At 34.9% G+C, this 15,836-nt stretch overlaps 1 protein-coding gene across 2 annotated transcripts in view; it reads right to left on the reverse strand.

Moving 5' to 3' along the window:
- The window catches only part of SNAP91 (synaptosome associated protein 91), a 159,653-nt gene that overhangs the window by 40,006 nt on the left and 103,811 nt on the right, over window positions 1-15,836 (reverse strand). The window contains exons 12-15 of one of the 2 annotated variants that reach the window (XM_058307097.2): window positions 13,246-13,355; window positions 11,128-11,246; window positions 5,320-5,334; window positions 5,015-5,182 (exon numbers count right to left, since the gene is read on the reverse strand). In XM_058307097.2, the coding sequence (XP_058163080.1) occupies window positions 5,015-5,182; window positions 5,320-5,334; window positions 11,128-11,246; window positions 13,246-13,355 (412 nt within the window). The remainder of the gene's footprint in view (window positions 1-5,014; window positions 5,183-5,319; window positions 5,335-11,127; window positions 11,247-13,245; window positions 13,356-15,836) is intronic. The other variant, XM_058307098.2, reaches the window with a different exon arrangement.

Below are 15,836 nucleotides of genomic sequence, written 5' to 3' on the forward strand. Positions count from 1 at the left end.
CAAGAAACTTGCCAGTTTAACTCAGCATATCTCAAACTGATCTGAGTATAAAACACACTTTAGTAACAACTTGAGGCCCAGTGTTCCATGGGATAACAAACATTAGAGACTCATTTGAGTTAAAAGGTCCTGTACAGTTATGCATCAGCATGGCTCAGCAGGATCTCATTACTGCCACAGTAAATAATGCCTCAAATCCCAGGGCTCCTGAGGGCTCTGGAGATATCTAGACACCAGGCAGGGCTGACAGCTCAGGAAACAGAGTCTGCAACTGCAAGCAAGATAGTCCCATCCATCTGCCCCATGGGATCTAAGCTCCCCTCTCAATTAGAGGCAGAGTGGGCATCACTATCTCAGAATCCTCAGGATTGGGGGATGAACAATGGACTAGAGTAGACTTACTGTTATTCTACCATGGACTCATTGTTATTCTAGCAATGAAATAACTTTTAGCATTGATGTGGAGGCAGTGGCCACCCAAGTTTCTGAGGGGAGGAAAAGGGGAAAAATAGGTGTAATATGGGGGCATTTTGGGGACACTGGAATTGCCTGAATGATGTTGCAATGACAAATACAGTTCATTATATATCTTGTTATTACTTACAAAATTGTGTGGGACAGAGTGTAAACTATAATATAAACTATAATTCACACTTAGCAACAATACTCTAAAATGTGTTCATCAATTGTAACAAATGTATCGCACTAATGAAGGATGTTGTTAATGTGGGAAAGTGTGGGAGGGGTAGGAGTGGGGTATATGGGAACGGCCTACATTTTTTATGTATCATTTATGTAACATAAGTATCTTTAAAAAATAAAAAAAAATAAAAAGGGTCCTTTACAGACACAAGTATCTGTGAAAGGAATAGTGGGATGATCACTTGTTTATATCTTACAGAGTTAGCTCTACTGAGGGAATATTTGTTCTGAGTTGGGGTCAGAGAAAAAGCCAAATAAATAATACTGGAGTATGAAAAACACATCAGGGGATAGGGTGGGCCTACTCCCCTAGATGCCATGGTAAGGATACTACAATGGAGGACTTAGAGCAACTTGAAGACTGTAGGAGCTGGGGCAGAAAAACACAATATAAGAAGAGGTTGAGAGGAAGGGTTTGTCATGAGCCCAGTCTGTTTTCTTTCTTTTTAATCCTGTAAAACCCAGAACTGAGGCTAGAAGTATTGGGACTAGTAGAAATTAATTAATAGCAATAACTATTTAAAGAGTATTTAGCAATAGTGACTATTGTGTATATATTTTGTGTACATTATTAGATTTAATTTCCACAGTTATCTTGTGATATCTCCATTTTATAGGTAAAAATGGAACTTGGAGAGGCTGAGTGACTTGCCCAAGGTCACACAGCCAGCAAATGGCAGGGTGAGGACTTGGCCCAAAGTTGTCTTCCTGAGCTTTGTGGGTTTAACCACTATACTGTACAGTTATGAACTGTGTCACTCCCTACTGTAACATTCCTTCCTCACAGGACTGTATAAGCATCAGCTAACTTACTGCCATGGGTCAAATAGATTTGAAGGAGCTGACCTGTTGAGGGTATCACCAAAGTGCAACTAGGTGAAATCCATATTTGTAGCTCCATCATTAGGAGAGTACTTTTTTTTTTTTCCTGTCAACAAGATATCTCCCTTTAATGCTGCTCCTGTTACCTGAACCTAAACATCATAAACAAAACTCCCATCAAAACTTCCCTTTAGTACCTAGACTTCTTTTATTATCAGTGTCAGCATTATCTGTCCACTTTAAACACCAAAACGATTTCCTATCCACTTCTCTTTCCTTTGTTACCCATTTGTAGTTTATTTCTACATCCTGCCAGGTTTTCAACAGTGCTATTTTCTGGATATGCCTGTTCCTGCCATAATTTTACAATTAGGGACTCATCTATGCCTTAACTACACTAACTACATCAGCACACCGTTCTCCCTAATTTTGCTGTAGACTAGCTATTTTTCCTTCTAGCACTCACATTTTTTTTTTAACTCACATGATTGCTTTTCTAAAATCTTCTAATGGTTGATATTTTTCCCAGCCCAAACCATTTTCTTTGTCTTCTCCAGCCACATAAACCATCTTTAAATCATATACTCTACAAAATTTTCAGTCATTCTCAACAGCTCATCAGTCACCTATCTAGTTCCCTTTTTTTCCCCAAAGGTCCCAGATTATAGGGCTCTTGCATGAAATCTGGTGTCAGTACTTATATCTAAGAGTTGGTTTAAGGAAGGGTGATTAACTTAGCTTGTTAACCAATACGGTACAAGTGAAGCCAAGCTTGAAAGTTCTTCAATTGTCTAGCCCCGGAGTTTTGGGCTCAAAGACAACTATCCTCATGAGGGACTGCTCACAAATTGACACAGTTGATCACAAGGGTACCCTGGTGACTAGGGATAGGAATTGGTATCAATTCAGCATTCTAGTTCTAGAAAAACCCTGTGTTGACACAAAAGAGTGTGCTGTTATTCATACTAAGTTTTCATAAATGAAAAACAGAAGGCTTTAAAGATTTTTTCTTATTTTTATCAAAATTTTTGTTTTACTAAATCTTGTAAACACAACTCTGCCTCACAGTTCTGTTCATGCAGAAAACAAATTTTGCTGCTTAGGAATTCACTTAAAAAACAAAGAATTTAGTAAATGTAACGTATCTGAAAAAAATTTTAATGATTTACATGAACAACTTACATTAACACACTTAAGTGTTACAAGGTATCAATCTGAATATTTAAAAATAACAGAAATTTACTTTTTCCAACTTTGTAAAGCAAATATGGCACTAAAATATACAGAACGTTTTAATGTTTTTATATTTCATGTTTATGAATTAACATTCTGAAACTGAAATTAATTAAGCTTATTTCTAAATAAGTACATTATACCTGCTTCAGAGGACCTCAAAAGAACAAATTTTTAAAGCTATGGAATACATATAAGTAAGCCCTTCCTATTTTAGCGTGCTACCATTTTAGAAGAGATATAATATAAAAAATGGCCACACAAAATGGCCAAAGGGATTTTAGTTAGGCTTTAATTTAAAATTGCATCTTTCAATGATTTCTTAATCAATAAAGGAAATGAAAGAAACTAGGGAAAATCACTGAAAACCATAAATCAGACAACGATGTATGAAGACTGCTGAACACCAAGGATATAGATTTACAAGGAGACAGTTTACAGAACTACCACAGAACAATAAAAGTAATTGTGATCAGATTTGCAGATGTACTCGTCTTTATTCATTCTCTAGAGCGAGATGACTAGAAAGGATATTGGTGAAATCACAAGGAGAGTCCCATTTTTGGCATTCAGTTTGGCAGTACTGGTCCTTTAGACAAATATTTAAAGGTAAAAAGAATGCCATAATGAAAATATTTCCAAATATGCAGCTTTTTCTGCCTGACAAATGTAGTCAAAGCAGTAATAAATGATAAACACAAATAGCATAATGGTATAAAGAATATTTCAAAGAAGAAAAGAAAGATACAGTTGATTGATTTCTTAGATGTAACTAAGCTCCTTACAAATAGATTGAAAACAAAAATCAAACAGCTATGGGTATAGAAATATGCTGTCTATCCTCTCCATAGTTCCCATTTCCCCTGTAGTTCTTCTGTTATCACAAGCCTCTGAAAAGCTGCACACACCCATACCAATAACTGAAAACAAAATAAAAGGGGAGAGGATAATGGGTGAAAAAGAAATTTATTTTATAAATGGGAAATAAAACTTGTAATTTTTGTTCTAAAAATATACAGGGGCATTACTGAAAAACATTCTATAGTGGGTGAATCTTTATAATAAAGTATTCAAGGGTCTGCAACCCCTTCCTCTTTTTTTTTACAGGTTGCTTCTGTAACAGGAATGAGAGTGTGGTGTGGCAATTGCAAATTCCTTGAGTGAAGTGGTGGCAATGATGCTGTGTCTAGTTGAGTGCTCCCTGTCTTAGATGATGCTGGCAAACTCAGAACTGGGACATGGCAGACAGCACAGCGGTTATGTGGAGGTGTGTAAGTGTGTGTTCTCGGGGGAATATATGAACGCCACTGGAGCCTGCCAAATTTCTACACACTTCCCAATTTTGGCTTCCTCCAATTTTTTTGTTATTTTCAAAATGTCCCAGTAAAGATGCTATATTATAATGAGAAAACACAAAACTATGAGAAATATAAATGTGCTTGATGTATTTATTTGATATTACCAGTTCTCTAGGTTTGAACATTAGCAACCATTCAAATGGGAATATGTAAAGAAACCAGCTTCAGATGGTTCATCAGGTTCAGGTATATTATATGGGCAGAATTAGAATATTTTACTCAAGTTCATACCTTAAACTCATGGCTGGAATTTGCATATGCATGAAAAGCATATTTTCAGATAATCATCTCCAAAACTGACCTAAACCTGCATCCAATCATCATTTCAGGTGTTGATTCAAATGTTCTCTCAAAGTTCCAAAGCCAAAGATGGTTCAAGTAAAAAGAGGGAACAAACTAAAGGTCACAAAACCAGGCATAAACTTACACTTTCTTCAGGGACCTCCTAACCTGAAATCCTTAGATGATTTTTAGTACTAAATCTTAAAAAATAATTTAGTCAGGATTGCCCCTTCCATATTGTCCAAATATTCTCTGGACTAGCTCTAATCTGACCCAAAAGCTTAATCCTAAACACAAAAGAGAGTTTTAGTGCCACTTATATATAGAAGTGCAGGAGCATTACATGGGCCAGGAGATCTGGCAGCAATTTAAATCCTAACTTTAAAAAAAGTGAAAATCAAATAGGCCTAAAGCATTGCAATTTCTGCTCTAAAAGTACTAAAATTAAGTGAAGATAAAGTTTGGAAATGTAGTGAAGATAAATATATACATATTTTAAAAATATTTAAATGCTCTGAGACACTGTTTCATAATGAAAAATCATAAAGACCTTAACTCCGAGCTAACTTTTGCAACTCTGAAAGGAAAATTATAGAAGAGTGTTAGGACTAACTAACCTCCAAAGAGATCCACTTCAGCAGTGACAGCAGTAACAGTTGTGGTAGTTGAGGCAGAAGCTGAAGCAGTTGCAATTTCAGCAGCTGTAGTAGGAGGGGTAGGTTCTGGTGCAAATGGATCTGAAATCTGTGCTTCAGAGGGAACAGAGGAAAGTGCAGCCAGAGAATCTATATTTCACCACAGATGGAGGGCAAATGGAAGAGAAAAGGAAAGGACAAGAGATACACCAGACTCCCAAATGATCAAAATGAGGACAGATATGAAATCTCTCAAAACAGAAGTTTAAAAATAAAACTTTACTCACCCTCCCCCAAAAGGTCTACAGATGTCCGTTATGAGGCAGCATATGAAGAAATAAGAGCTAGAGCTGAAACATTCAACCATACCAATGTCCATACACAGTGAGGTGCTAACTGAAGACATTTTAATTTTTATATACCTTCTAGACCACATTTAATTGACAAACATTATTATCTATTATTATCATGGAACTTTTGAGCTGTAAGGGACCTTAAGGATCCTCCAGCCCAAGTATCTGATTTTTTTAGATGGGGAAACTGAGGGCAGGGGAGGTCAAGAGACTTACACCTTAAGTCATGCCTAAACAACTCTGACAAACTAAATTCATTTCTTGCCAAATTCACTATTTTACCTCCTTTGATTTCACTACACTAAAATTGTCAATTCAGAAGAAAATGTAGCTAAGTGAACTTTATTGAGTCTAGTTGATATGTCACTTAAATCTAGAATACTAGAGACTAAATTTAGGCTTTATGATAACTAGTTTAGATTACACAACATATCAAATAGTGTCAAATAATTAAATGCAAATTTAGGGGTTAGAATGGAAAAAACTTAATCCAAACCTTTTATATTTTTCATAAATTTCACATTACCAGACCCTTTTTCAGTAAAACATATAATCTTTTACATTTATAAATATTACGTGACAGCATTCAAGAGAATTATTTTTATGATGATTATGCGAGATTATGCAGCATCAAAATCCGTCAGCGCTTCTGAGGTGGGTATGCCATTGGGAAGTACATACTTTTTTTTTTAGCGCTCATCAGTGGAAGTACAGTTAGCATTCTAAATAAAAAGCGTAGAGTGGTTTTTCTTAACTATACCACGACTTCAGGTAAAACATTCCGAGTGTCCAATGGCATTCTTCTACTTTCAGTCATGTGATATACCTCAAGGTTCATATTTGAATCCATGAAGGTCACTGGAAATTTATTTTAATCATTGAAAAATTTTATTTAATTCATTAGGGAGCTATTTTTTCAGGGCCCTAAAAACAATATGGGAATTCAGTAAGCTAAAAGTTCTAGAAGACATTTAAAAACTGAGAAGCATAAATTTGATACCAAAAAAGAACAGCATTCATTTAACCACACAATTTGCAAACCCAACAGATATCATGTGAAGCCCTCTATAGATACTCCAAGATAATGAAAACTCTTCCTAAACAAATTTTACATATTTCTTAACAGTACTAGAAAATTATAGCATACAGAATACTTGACATCAGAAAGTTTCTAAATTTTAGAATGTGTGCCCAATGAATAGCAGCCAAGAAATTAAGAAATAAGTGGGCCTGTATTGATTTGTTGTACAGCATTTTCTGTTGTTAAAGGTAGCCTGTTCCAAAATCCCGAGGCGAAGCAGCAGGTGCTTCAAGTAATTCCTCAAACCAGCGGCATCAGGCCTCAAACTCCCATTGTTCTGTAGCCATGCATCCTACAGGTATTAAGTAGAAGCCAAGTTGGTCATCTTAAGCCAGGTGGACTTGGTTTCTCTCGTCCTAGCATTGGTGGGACTCTCGCTAGTCCCTACCCTCATCAGTGACTATTTCAAGTTGTAACGTGAATCAGCAGAAGATGTAAAAGCCCGTTTCCAGACTTGTTCTTGTCTATGAAAGGTAACACTACTTATTTAATACATTTGGTAAATTTGGTAAGTAGGAAAGGGAAGGACTGTTTAGGTGTACTGGAAGGAGAGAGAGAAAAAGAAATACAAAAGATTGAAACAATGGCTCCTTGTCTTTAACTAGTGTTTAGTTCATACAGAGAATGATGAGACTTCCTGCAATGATTTTACGGAAAATGGAAAGAAAACTTACCTTGGAGTTTCCTAGGAAAATGCCCAATGATTAAGCATATTGGTAAATAACAGATGTTAAAACTTTTCATTCCTGCCAACCGCAGGTGTTGGCCTCCAAAATATGTTTTCTAAATAAATGTAATTTGTTACTTATTTTTTGTTTCAGGCAAAATTTTCTCCACTGTAGAAAAACTATCTGTTTTCCCATTCCTAAGATACATGCAGACATATAACACATATACTCACTTATATGTGCTTCTGAGAGATGAATTTATTATGACAAATGAACACCCTTCCTCTTATGGGCCACTGTGGGGATTTAACAAATTCCCTGTATTCTTTCAGTTGAATGGTTCATTTATCAGCTTGTAGAAATGTCAACTCATATACATCACTTGTATTAAATTTACTAAAATATAATTTACTTAAATTTGAACAGGGGGAAAATACTATAATTTACTATATGTCTCTTAAAATGGAAAAATTTGAACAGGGGGAAAATACTGTAATTTACTATATGTCTCTTAAAATGGAAATATTTATCAGCACCTATAACCCTCAAGAGAAATTCATAGATACCTGAAATGGCCATGGTCCCTGGAAAGTGCAAGCCTTCCATTATTATTATGGTCAGATAAGAACATCTAAATAGGTTTAAAATTTTAGAGTTTGCATTTTACTGTCTAGTTATACCAAATTAAAATATGCTTAATAATAGAAATGGCTTTATCTTATCAAACAAGATTGAGAAAGTGATCATTTTTCTTAGTTGAATAAGCCAAAATAAATTTGATACTACTTAGCATCACCTTCAAACCCAACTGAGTAGCTACAAGATAAATGCAAAGAGAAGGTAACTATTAAGAGTTTCCCAATTACAGGCGGTGGACTTGGTCCAGTGGTTAGGGCGTCTGTCTACCACATGGGAGATCCGTGGTTCAAACCCCCGGCCTCCTTGACCCATGTGGAGCTGGCCCATACGCAGTGCTGATGTGTGCAAGGAATGCCCTGCCACACGGGCGTAGGGGAGCCCCACGCTCCCCAAGTGCAAGGAGTGCTCCCCGTAAGGAGAGCCGCCCAGCGCGAAAGAAAGTGCAGCCTGTCCAGGAATGGTGCAGCACACACGGAGAGCTGACACAACAAAAAGAAACACAGATTCCCATGCTGCTGACAACAACAGAAGCGAACAAAGGAAATGCAGCAAATAGACACAGGACAACCGGGGGCGGGGTGTGGGGAGGGGGGTGGGGGGAGAGAGAAATAAATAAATCTTTAAAAAAAAAAAAAAGTTTCCCAATTTCATTCTCTGAATTTACTCTGCTTTCTTAAAAGTAATGTTTTGGATAAGAAGTGAATATGATATCAGAATTGAAATGAATCTACAGCACTTAAGATTTCTTAGTAATCATGATCAAACATTTTAATGATCTTTTTGTTGCTTTTTTTCCATTTGGTTATATGGTGTTTTAGAACTTAAAGCATCTAAAGTTCAAATGGATACTTGCTTCTGAGCTCATAATCAGCTATAAATTTGATCTAAGGTTAAGTTTTACAATTTTGTGCAAGAATTAGATAATTTGTTATTAGTAATTTTTCCCTAAAGCTGTCTTTTCAATTGTCACAAAATGCTTCAGTTGTATAATAGGTACTTTTGTTGAGACAGAAGAATAGTGCTGACTAATTATTAAAAGGTGACCATGATGGCCTCAGCAAAGGTTTCAGCTGGCTTAAAAGGTGCCTTAAGGTACTAATTAGTAAAAAGTTCTCCCTTTGGGAGACAAATTAGAAAAAAAAAGTGCCTCTTTCTCAAGGATTATCAGGAAGGCCTATGGCTTGGCCAGCAGGACGCAGGCTGGATTTCAGGTCCTCTCACCCTGGTTTTGGAAGAATGCACAAAGTACGTTTCCATATAGGACAGCCCTGGCTAAAACCACACTTTCCTACTTTATTCTACTTTCTTTTATTTTCAATGATATTTCAATGTATCAATCATCAGCAGTTACTTACTTCTAAAAAGAATGACATGCATTCTAAGAAAACTGGGTTATTATAACCTTATTTCTTACAATAGTTAATAGCAAAATGTGCTTGGAGTTGAATTTGAATAAAAAATGTTATATTGTAATTTAAGTTATTTCGTCAAGTTTTCTTTTTAGTCATTTGACATTCTTCTTTTGATAGCAAAAGTAAACAAACATAAACTTTCCTTTCATTTTTATGCCAGGAAATAAGCTGAGAGAAGACAGTCGATAGTTTTACTGTTTAGTCATTAAAGTTCTAACTAAATCACTGAATGTTTGAAAAGTTCTAAAATTTAGAAAGTGTGAATGAATACATGCTGATTTAAGCAGTTGAGAGGATTAAAGAGTTAGACACTATATAAAACCAAAAATACTTTTTTGTATAACCCTATATATTTACAATTAAAACTAAATGTTAATTTACAAAAGTCCTTTGAAAGTTTTTTTATAAATCAGTGTTATGACAAAAAAAGTCTGACATAAGGATATATATTTAAAATATCCTTAAATAAGATTGGAAAAATCATACATTGTATAAGACACTGTGATAATGAAAATAAACTTTTAATAAACTGAAATAATCAAACGTTTTTAAAAGATGAAACTAAGAATAAAAACATAAGAACCAAAAGAAAAGCGTTAAATCTATTCAGGAATATTTTCCTTTAGCAATTGAAATTTAATAAAGTTAATGAAGATGAAAGAAAATTTTTATTTTAAAAACCTGATAGCTGTGGCTTTAGGAGATGAACATTTCAAGAGGGGAGAATGTTAAAATATTTAAAATGAAAAAGCACCAAAATTTAAAATGCTCATATTTTTAGTTAGCAACTTTATTTCAGAACTGATTATATTTATGTTTATTTTGTTACAAAAAAACAAACTTGGAAATAAATCAAGAGATTACAGCATGTACTTTCAATGTCATAATGACACACTGTATCACAAGCCCACCCAAGGATTATTTGATCACCTAGGGGAATGTAGCTTTAACTCTGCTATTTATTGTTAATTAAAGACTCAGATTCTGAAATGACATATTACATTATAGTTTTTATCTGCTAGAAATGCAAATAATTTCTGTTTGGGAGAAAAGACAACCTGAAGGTGATGATTTTATTTCCCGCAGTACATTACCCTGTTTTATATCTAACCTTGCCATTGTATTCTAACATTCCTTTTCAAATGCCTATAAATACCCAGTTCCTCAAAATGCAATTTGAATCTGCTTTATCATATTACTGGTTTCCTCACTAAAGAGTTACTAAGTCATTTAACAGTGTTGCTTCTATCGTTATGTGACTCATGTCTTTAACTTTTTGAAAAGTGTATTTTGATAATTTGATGCAGTAGGCAAGGTATTTAGCTTTGAGAATTATACAGCAATTGATTTCATTTTTAGATTAGTAATAGGAATGTTTTTCAGTAAAATATTTATATAAGCTTGATTTTTCCAAGCTACATGAATCAAAGGAGAAATCAAGCACTCACATGCGATTGCTCTCGGGTTAATCAGTTTAGTATGGATCTTTAAGCATCTATACCAGATTTCAACTGCATGAAGTCAAATACAGTGAGAATAAAACCAATACAGGTCTAAGGGAATCCATGAAATGTGCTATATCTGAGCAAACCAGATTAGAAATTCTGCCTCTTTAAGACCTGAATCTAGTGAACAACTACTAAAAATAATCAGAACTTTAGAAAAATAAAATAAATAAATAAAATGAAAAAAAAAAAAAACCCTGCAAGCTTCTTTTTTCTAACTTTTAAAATAAAAGCTATATTCCTATGTAAAAATCTAACTGTACTATAGGTAATTCTCTATCTCTGCTTTTGTCTCAAAAGAAGCCATCCCTAGCATTTTCCCTCCCAGTTTTTAACACCATTTTGAATAATCAGAAAAGTAAATATAAAAATTAAAGGCTAAAAAAATAACTCAATAAAATGAATAGAAAATGACACGACTGTCTCATCCCGCTCACCTCCCCATGCAGTGGCTCCTCCAGAAGGCGGCGCTGGTGCTGGGGCTGCAGCTGCTGCTGCGCCTCCAGAGGAAAAGTCTGGTTGGAGGTCAAGGAGATCACTAGATGGTTTAGAAGTGCTGGAAGGAAAACAGAACTTCAAAATCAGATTTAAAAATTTATAGTGCAAAGATGCTTTTAAATAAAGACTTATGAAAAAAACACAAAGATTTTTGAATATTTTAAATTTAAAAAATGTAAGAATAATATTTGGCAGACTGACAACACGTAACCATATGTTCTTCTCTATCAAGATTGGCTATTTGTGTGTGTGTGTAAAGGATCAAATGGTAAATATTTTAGGCTTGGAGAGCCAGGTTTCTCTCTATCACCATTTTGGCTCTGCCATTGTACTGCAAAATCAGACATATACGGTACATAAATGTATCAAATGTGCCTTGTTCCAATAAAAATTTATTTATGAAAACAGATGGTGAGCTGACCCACAGGCAGCAGTTTGCCAAACCCTATTCTATAGACAATAAGAGAGTTAAACAGTACTTAAAATAATGGGTCACACAACAAAAGATATAGCAGAAATTAAAAGCAAAAGCTTAAATGGCTCAAAGTAAGAGGATATTTTCTTAAATATACTATCTCCATTGGGTAGCATTTTAAATGCTGGTTATGGAGGAAATATACCCCAAATACTAAAAGGCATTAGGGTAAGAGGATTTCAGGTAGTTTCCCCCTTTCTTTTATTAAAATTTTTTTTTATGAAATAAAACTCGTGTCTTGAGATGAATTTATTTATAAACCAGAGAACACTTCACTTAAGTGAATAATTAATCACTAACTTATTTTTTTCTACATTAGATTACAATATATCTCTTTTTCTTGCAAGAGGCCTCACCTAAAAATAGTTCTGCATTTAAAAATTTGTACTTTGTTAGGGCCTAGAATCTTGCTATTCAAATTGTGGTCTCCAAACCAGCAGCATCCTGGAAACTTATTAGAAATGCAGAATCTCAGTTCTACCCATATCTAATAAATCAGAATCTTCATTTTAACAAGCTCCTGAGGTGATTCTTGTGTACTTTCAAGTTTGGGAAGCACTGGCCTAAAATTTCCCAGACCAGGTACCAAGCAATTAGAGTCCCAGGTAATCCAACCTTTCTTTATTGTTTTTACATATTGGGTTTACAAGAAATATTCATTTGAAGACTGGGTACTGCTGTTTTTTTGGAAAGTGTGAAAATCTCTGAAGGCATTGCTAGTTTTGATGTTCACTTTCTAAGTATAAATGGTAACATGAGAATAGTTATTAGGCCCTGATTCAAACCCTTTATTAGAAGCAATTCATCTTAGTGTAGTAACAGAAGAGACTTGGTTTTACCGAATTTGCTACTATAAAAAGCAGAACTAAGTAAGCGGAGAGTAAAGCACACATGGGTATACAATATAAGGATTTAGCCCTTGATTCAAAATTCAAGCCTCCAGATATAGGGCATTCATAACCAGAGTCACAGATACCATAGAATGAGACTAGAATTGTCTCAGGACAAAAGAACCAGAGAGTTGACCCAAAATTATTTGGGGAAGCGATTCGATGAGCTGGAGTTTCCATTTTAGGCTTCCCTGAGATTTCACAAAATTTACATTCTTTCCCCCCTTTCTCATCCTGCTCTGACCTGGAGGTGCCATAAAAGCTGGTTAGGAATACCCCAGAGGGCTCTTTCTACCACCAGAGTTTTAGTTCCCCTTATGTAACAGCTAACCGACAATTGCAGGTTTTGTTTTGCTTTGTTTTTAGAGTACTTCAATATACCTTATAAGATTCCCACAAGAAGAAATTTATTTTAGAAATATTTCCCATGGCAGCCAATTTCAGGGGAACCTGAAGTGTATGCTCCAGTCTTTCACTTCTTTTTGCAAATGTGTGATCACAACTAAGGTCTTTCTGAATGCTTTGACATGCACAGGCCTAACTAATGTATAAGAACTTACTGTAAACCAAAAATAACAGTTTACTAGAACTAGATTTCATTTTGTGAAATCATTTGAGTACAGTATATAAGAATAAAATAGAAACCTAATAAAAATACGAATAAACAGTTCACTGCATAGTCATTAACTGACCTGACTGGAACAGCCGCAGATGCAGTTGCAAATAAATCAACTGGTGGGGATGTGTCAATAGTTTTAGCTGGTGTAGAATTAGGAGATGTAACAGTTGTGGCTGGAGAAGACTGAAAGTGAAGATTCACAACACACTGTAGTCAAATATGAATCTAGAGAACACAGAGCAATTGGACCTCTGCTTTACACATACATGACATTCCCAGAAACTGAAAACCTCTTGTAGGAGAAAAACTCAAGAAAATTTGGAATTGAGAATTTTAATAAATATTGGATATAACATGTCTCAAATTTTGAAAGATATATGTATTTTATATAAACTTATGATAAAAATATTTGGCCAATGACTTCTATTATGTATTTAAAATGAAAGCTAAATGAATTCCCTTAGTGGTAAAGAACTTACCAGCTGCCTGAAGTTTTAAAAATTATTAATTTGTGTAGTAATCGCTATAAAATCCAGGTCATTCTTTTTTCCTTCTCATCTAAACAGACCACATGTGAAGTTGCCTAAGACATTTTTCAAAATCCAGAAATCTGACTTCCGAAATAGTTCACAGATGGCAAAGAACAATTCACAAACATGATTCACGGGATGGAGAACTTGAAGATATTTCAGTTAGATAAAGCTGGAAAAGTGAAATATATCTATACTTTTGTTTTTTGGACTGATTATTAATTAATTAATTTATTACAGAATTTGAGGTGATTTATTAAGTAGACTACAAATACATGGAAAGGCTCCAAATATACATTAAGTGGAAAAGTAGATTGAAAAATATTAAATAAAATGGGAATCCCTTTTATTAATATATGCATAAAAACAAATAGAATGAATATACATACAACTATTAACTTATTTTAGGGAAGAGAAGAGAATACAGACTTGCATTTTCTACATCTTTATTTCTATAATGTTTGGATTCTTCATCATGAGGATATAATAATTTTGAATGAAAAAAAAGCACAGTAAGAATGACGAAGGAAATACATACACAAACCAACCTGAGGTTAAAAAAATCTGAGGTGCTGAGGCTAGGGTGCGTATGCATACCTTCAGGGCTACTGCTGCATCAGAGTATGTCTCAAGGATCCAGAGAGGTTTTTTTAAAAAATTTTATATTTTTATTTTTAAAGAAGCTTTAGATTACATAAATGTTATGCCCTTGGTACACTGGAATTCTTGGACTGATTTATTTTTAAGAAGAGGAGTTAATCATCAGTTACTATGTTAAAAAAAAATAAAAATTTTGCTTAGTAACTATCTTGGTTTGTTTTTTGTGTACCACAGAAACTCATGCTCTTAAACTAATCCATTCCTTTGGTGTGGGGCCCTTTCATTGCATTATTTTCGGTTAAGGGATTGAATCTAATTAGATCACTTAATTAGACTGCTTTAGGGCTTTTGATGGCACATCAGTGAGGTGTGACCCAGGCAGGGTCTCTGCCCTCTTGCTGGGGTCTTGCTGGAGAACTGGAAGCAGAAACACAAAGCGAAAGACAGTCACCATTTTTGCCCTGCCATTTGAGAGAGGACTTGAGGATCACTAGCAGCTGAAGCTGAAGCAACAAAGCTCCCCAGAGGCTAGGGCCATAGAGCACTCAAAGCTGAAGAGACAAGCCCTGCCATGTGCTTGATCACCCGCAGCTGAGCTAGAGGAGAAGGCTGGCCACCATCTTGCCTAGCCACATGGCAGGAACCCAGGACCTGCTAGCAACTGGCCTTTGGTGAGAAAGCATCTCTGATGATGCCTTGATCTGAACATTTCCACAGTCTGGGAACTGTACATTTTTGCCCTAAAAAAATTACCATTATTAAAAGCCAACCCATTTCTGATAATTTTGCATTGGCAACCTTTGGCAAACGAAGACAGTAACTACACCAATTCTTTCTTCTTTGATCTGGTTTTCTTAATTCTGCATATATTCAGAACAGAAATATTAATGGGATATTTCAAAAGAGTCTACTGATCCATAGGTATGTAAGTGAAAATTAGATATAACAGGGAGTAAAATACCTAGAGACTGAGACCAATTAAATGCTATCAGACACTGTCATAACTGGACCTCTGATTTCAAAGGGAACAAACTCAAAGGGTGTTGTTCAAAGAAAAATTTAAGAAAAATGATGAAGAGAAGAGATTTATAGGAATTCTCAGACTTAAATATTATTTGTCTAATGTATATCTAAGAATATAATTAAGAAGTTCAGTGGATAAAAAGTGCAAGGCATTGAGCTCTTCAAAGAAGAAAAAACACCCTAGTGGTATAGATAGTGTTGCTAGAAAACATCAACTCAAGCCTATCTCTTTACCAAAAGTTCAAATTTTCAAAGTGGAAAAACAAGATAATCTAGGGAATTGAATCAGCTAACTATAGTTAATTTGCATTGTTGACACTGACAGCTCTGCTAAAAAATAGTCAAATCTTTTTTTTTTAATCAACACATGTAAATAAGCTTAGAAAGTGATGATTATGTTTATGAAACTACCTAGAGAATGTCACCAGCAAAAAAGCATTCAGGAAGGTCTACAAATGCTCATTAAAAACTGCTTTGTAAAAACAAGCTCTGAGGAGATACGAGAGCTAGG

This window comes from Dasypus novemcinctus, chromosome 11 (genome assembly GCF_030445035.2).
Source record: "Dasypus novemcinctus isolate mDasNov1 chromosome 11, mDasNov1.1.hap2, whole genome shotgun sequence".
In the NCBI taxonomy this organism is placed as follows: domain Eukaryota; kingdom Metazoa; phylum Chordata; class Mammalia; order Cingulata; family Dasypodidae; genus Dasypus; species Dasypus novemcinctus.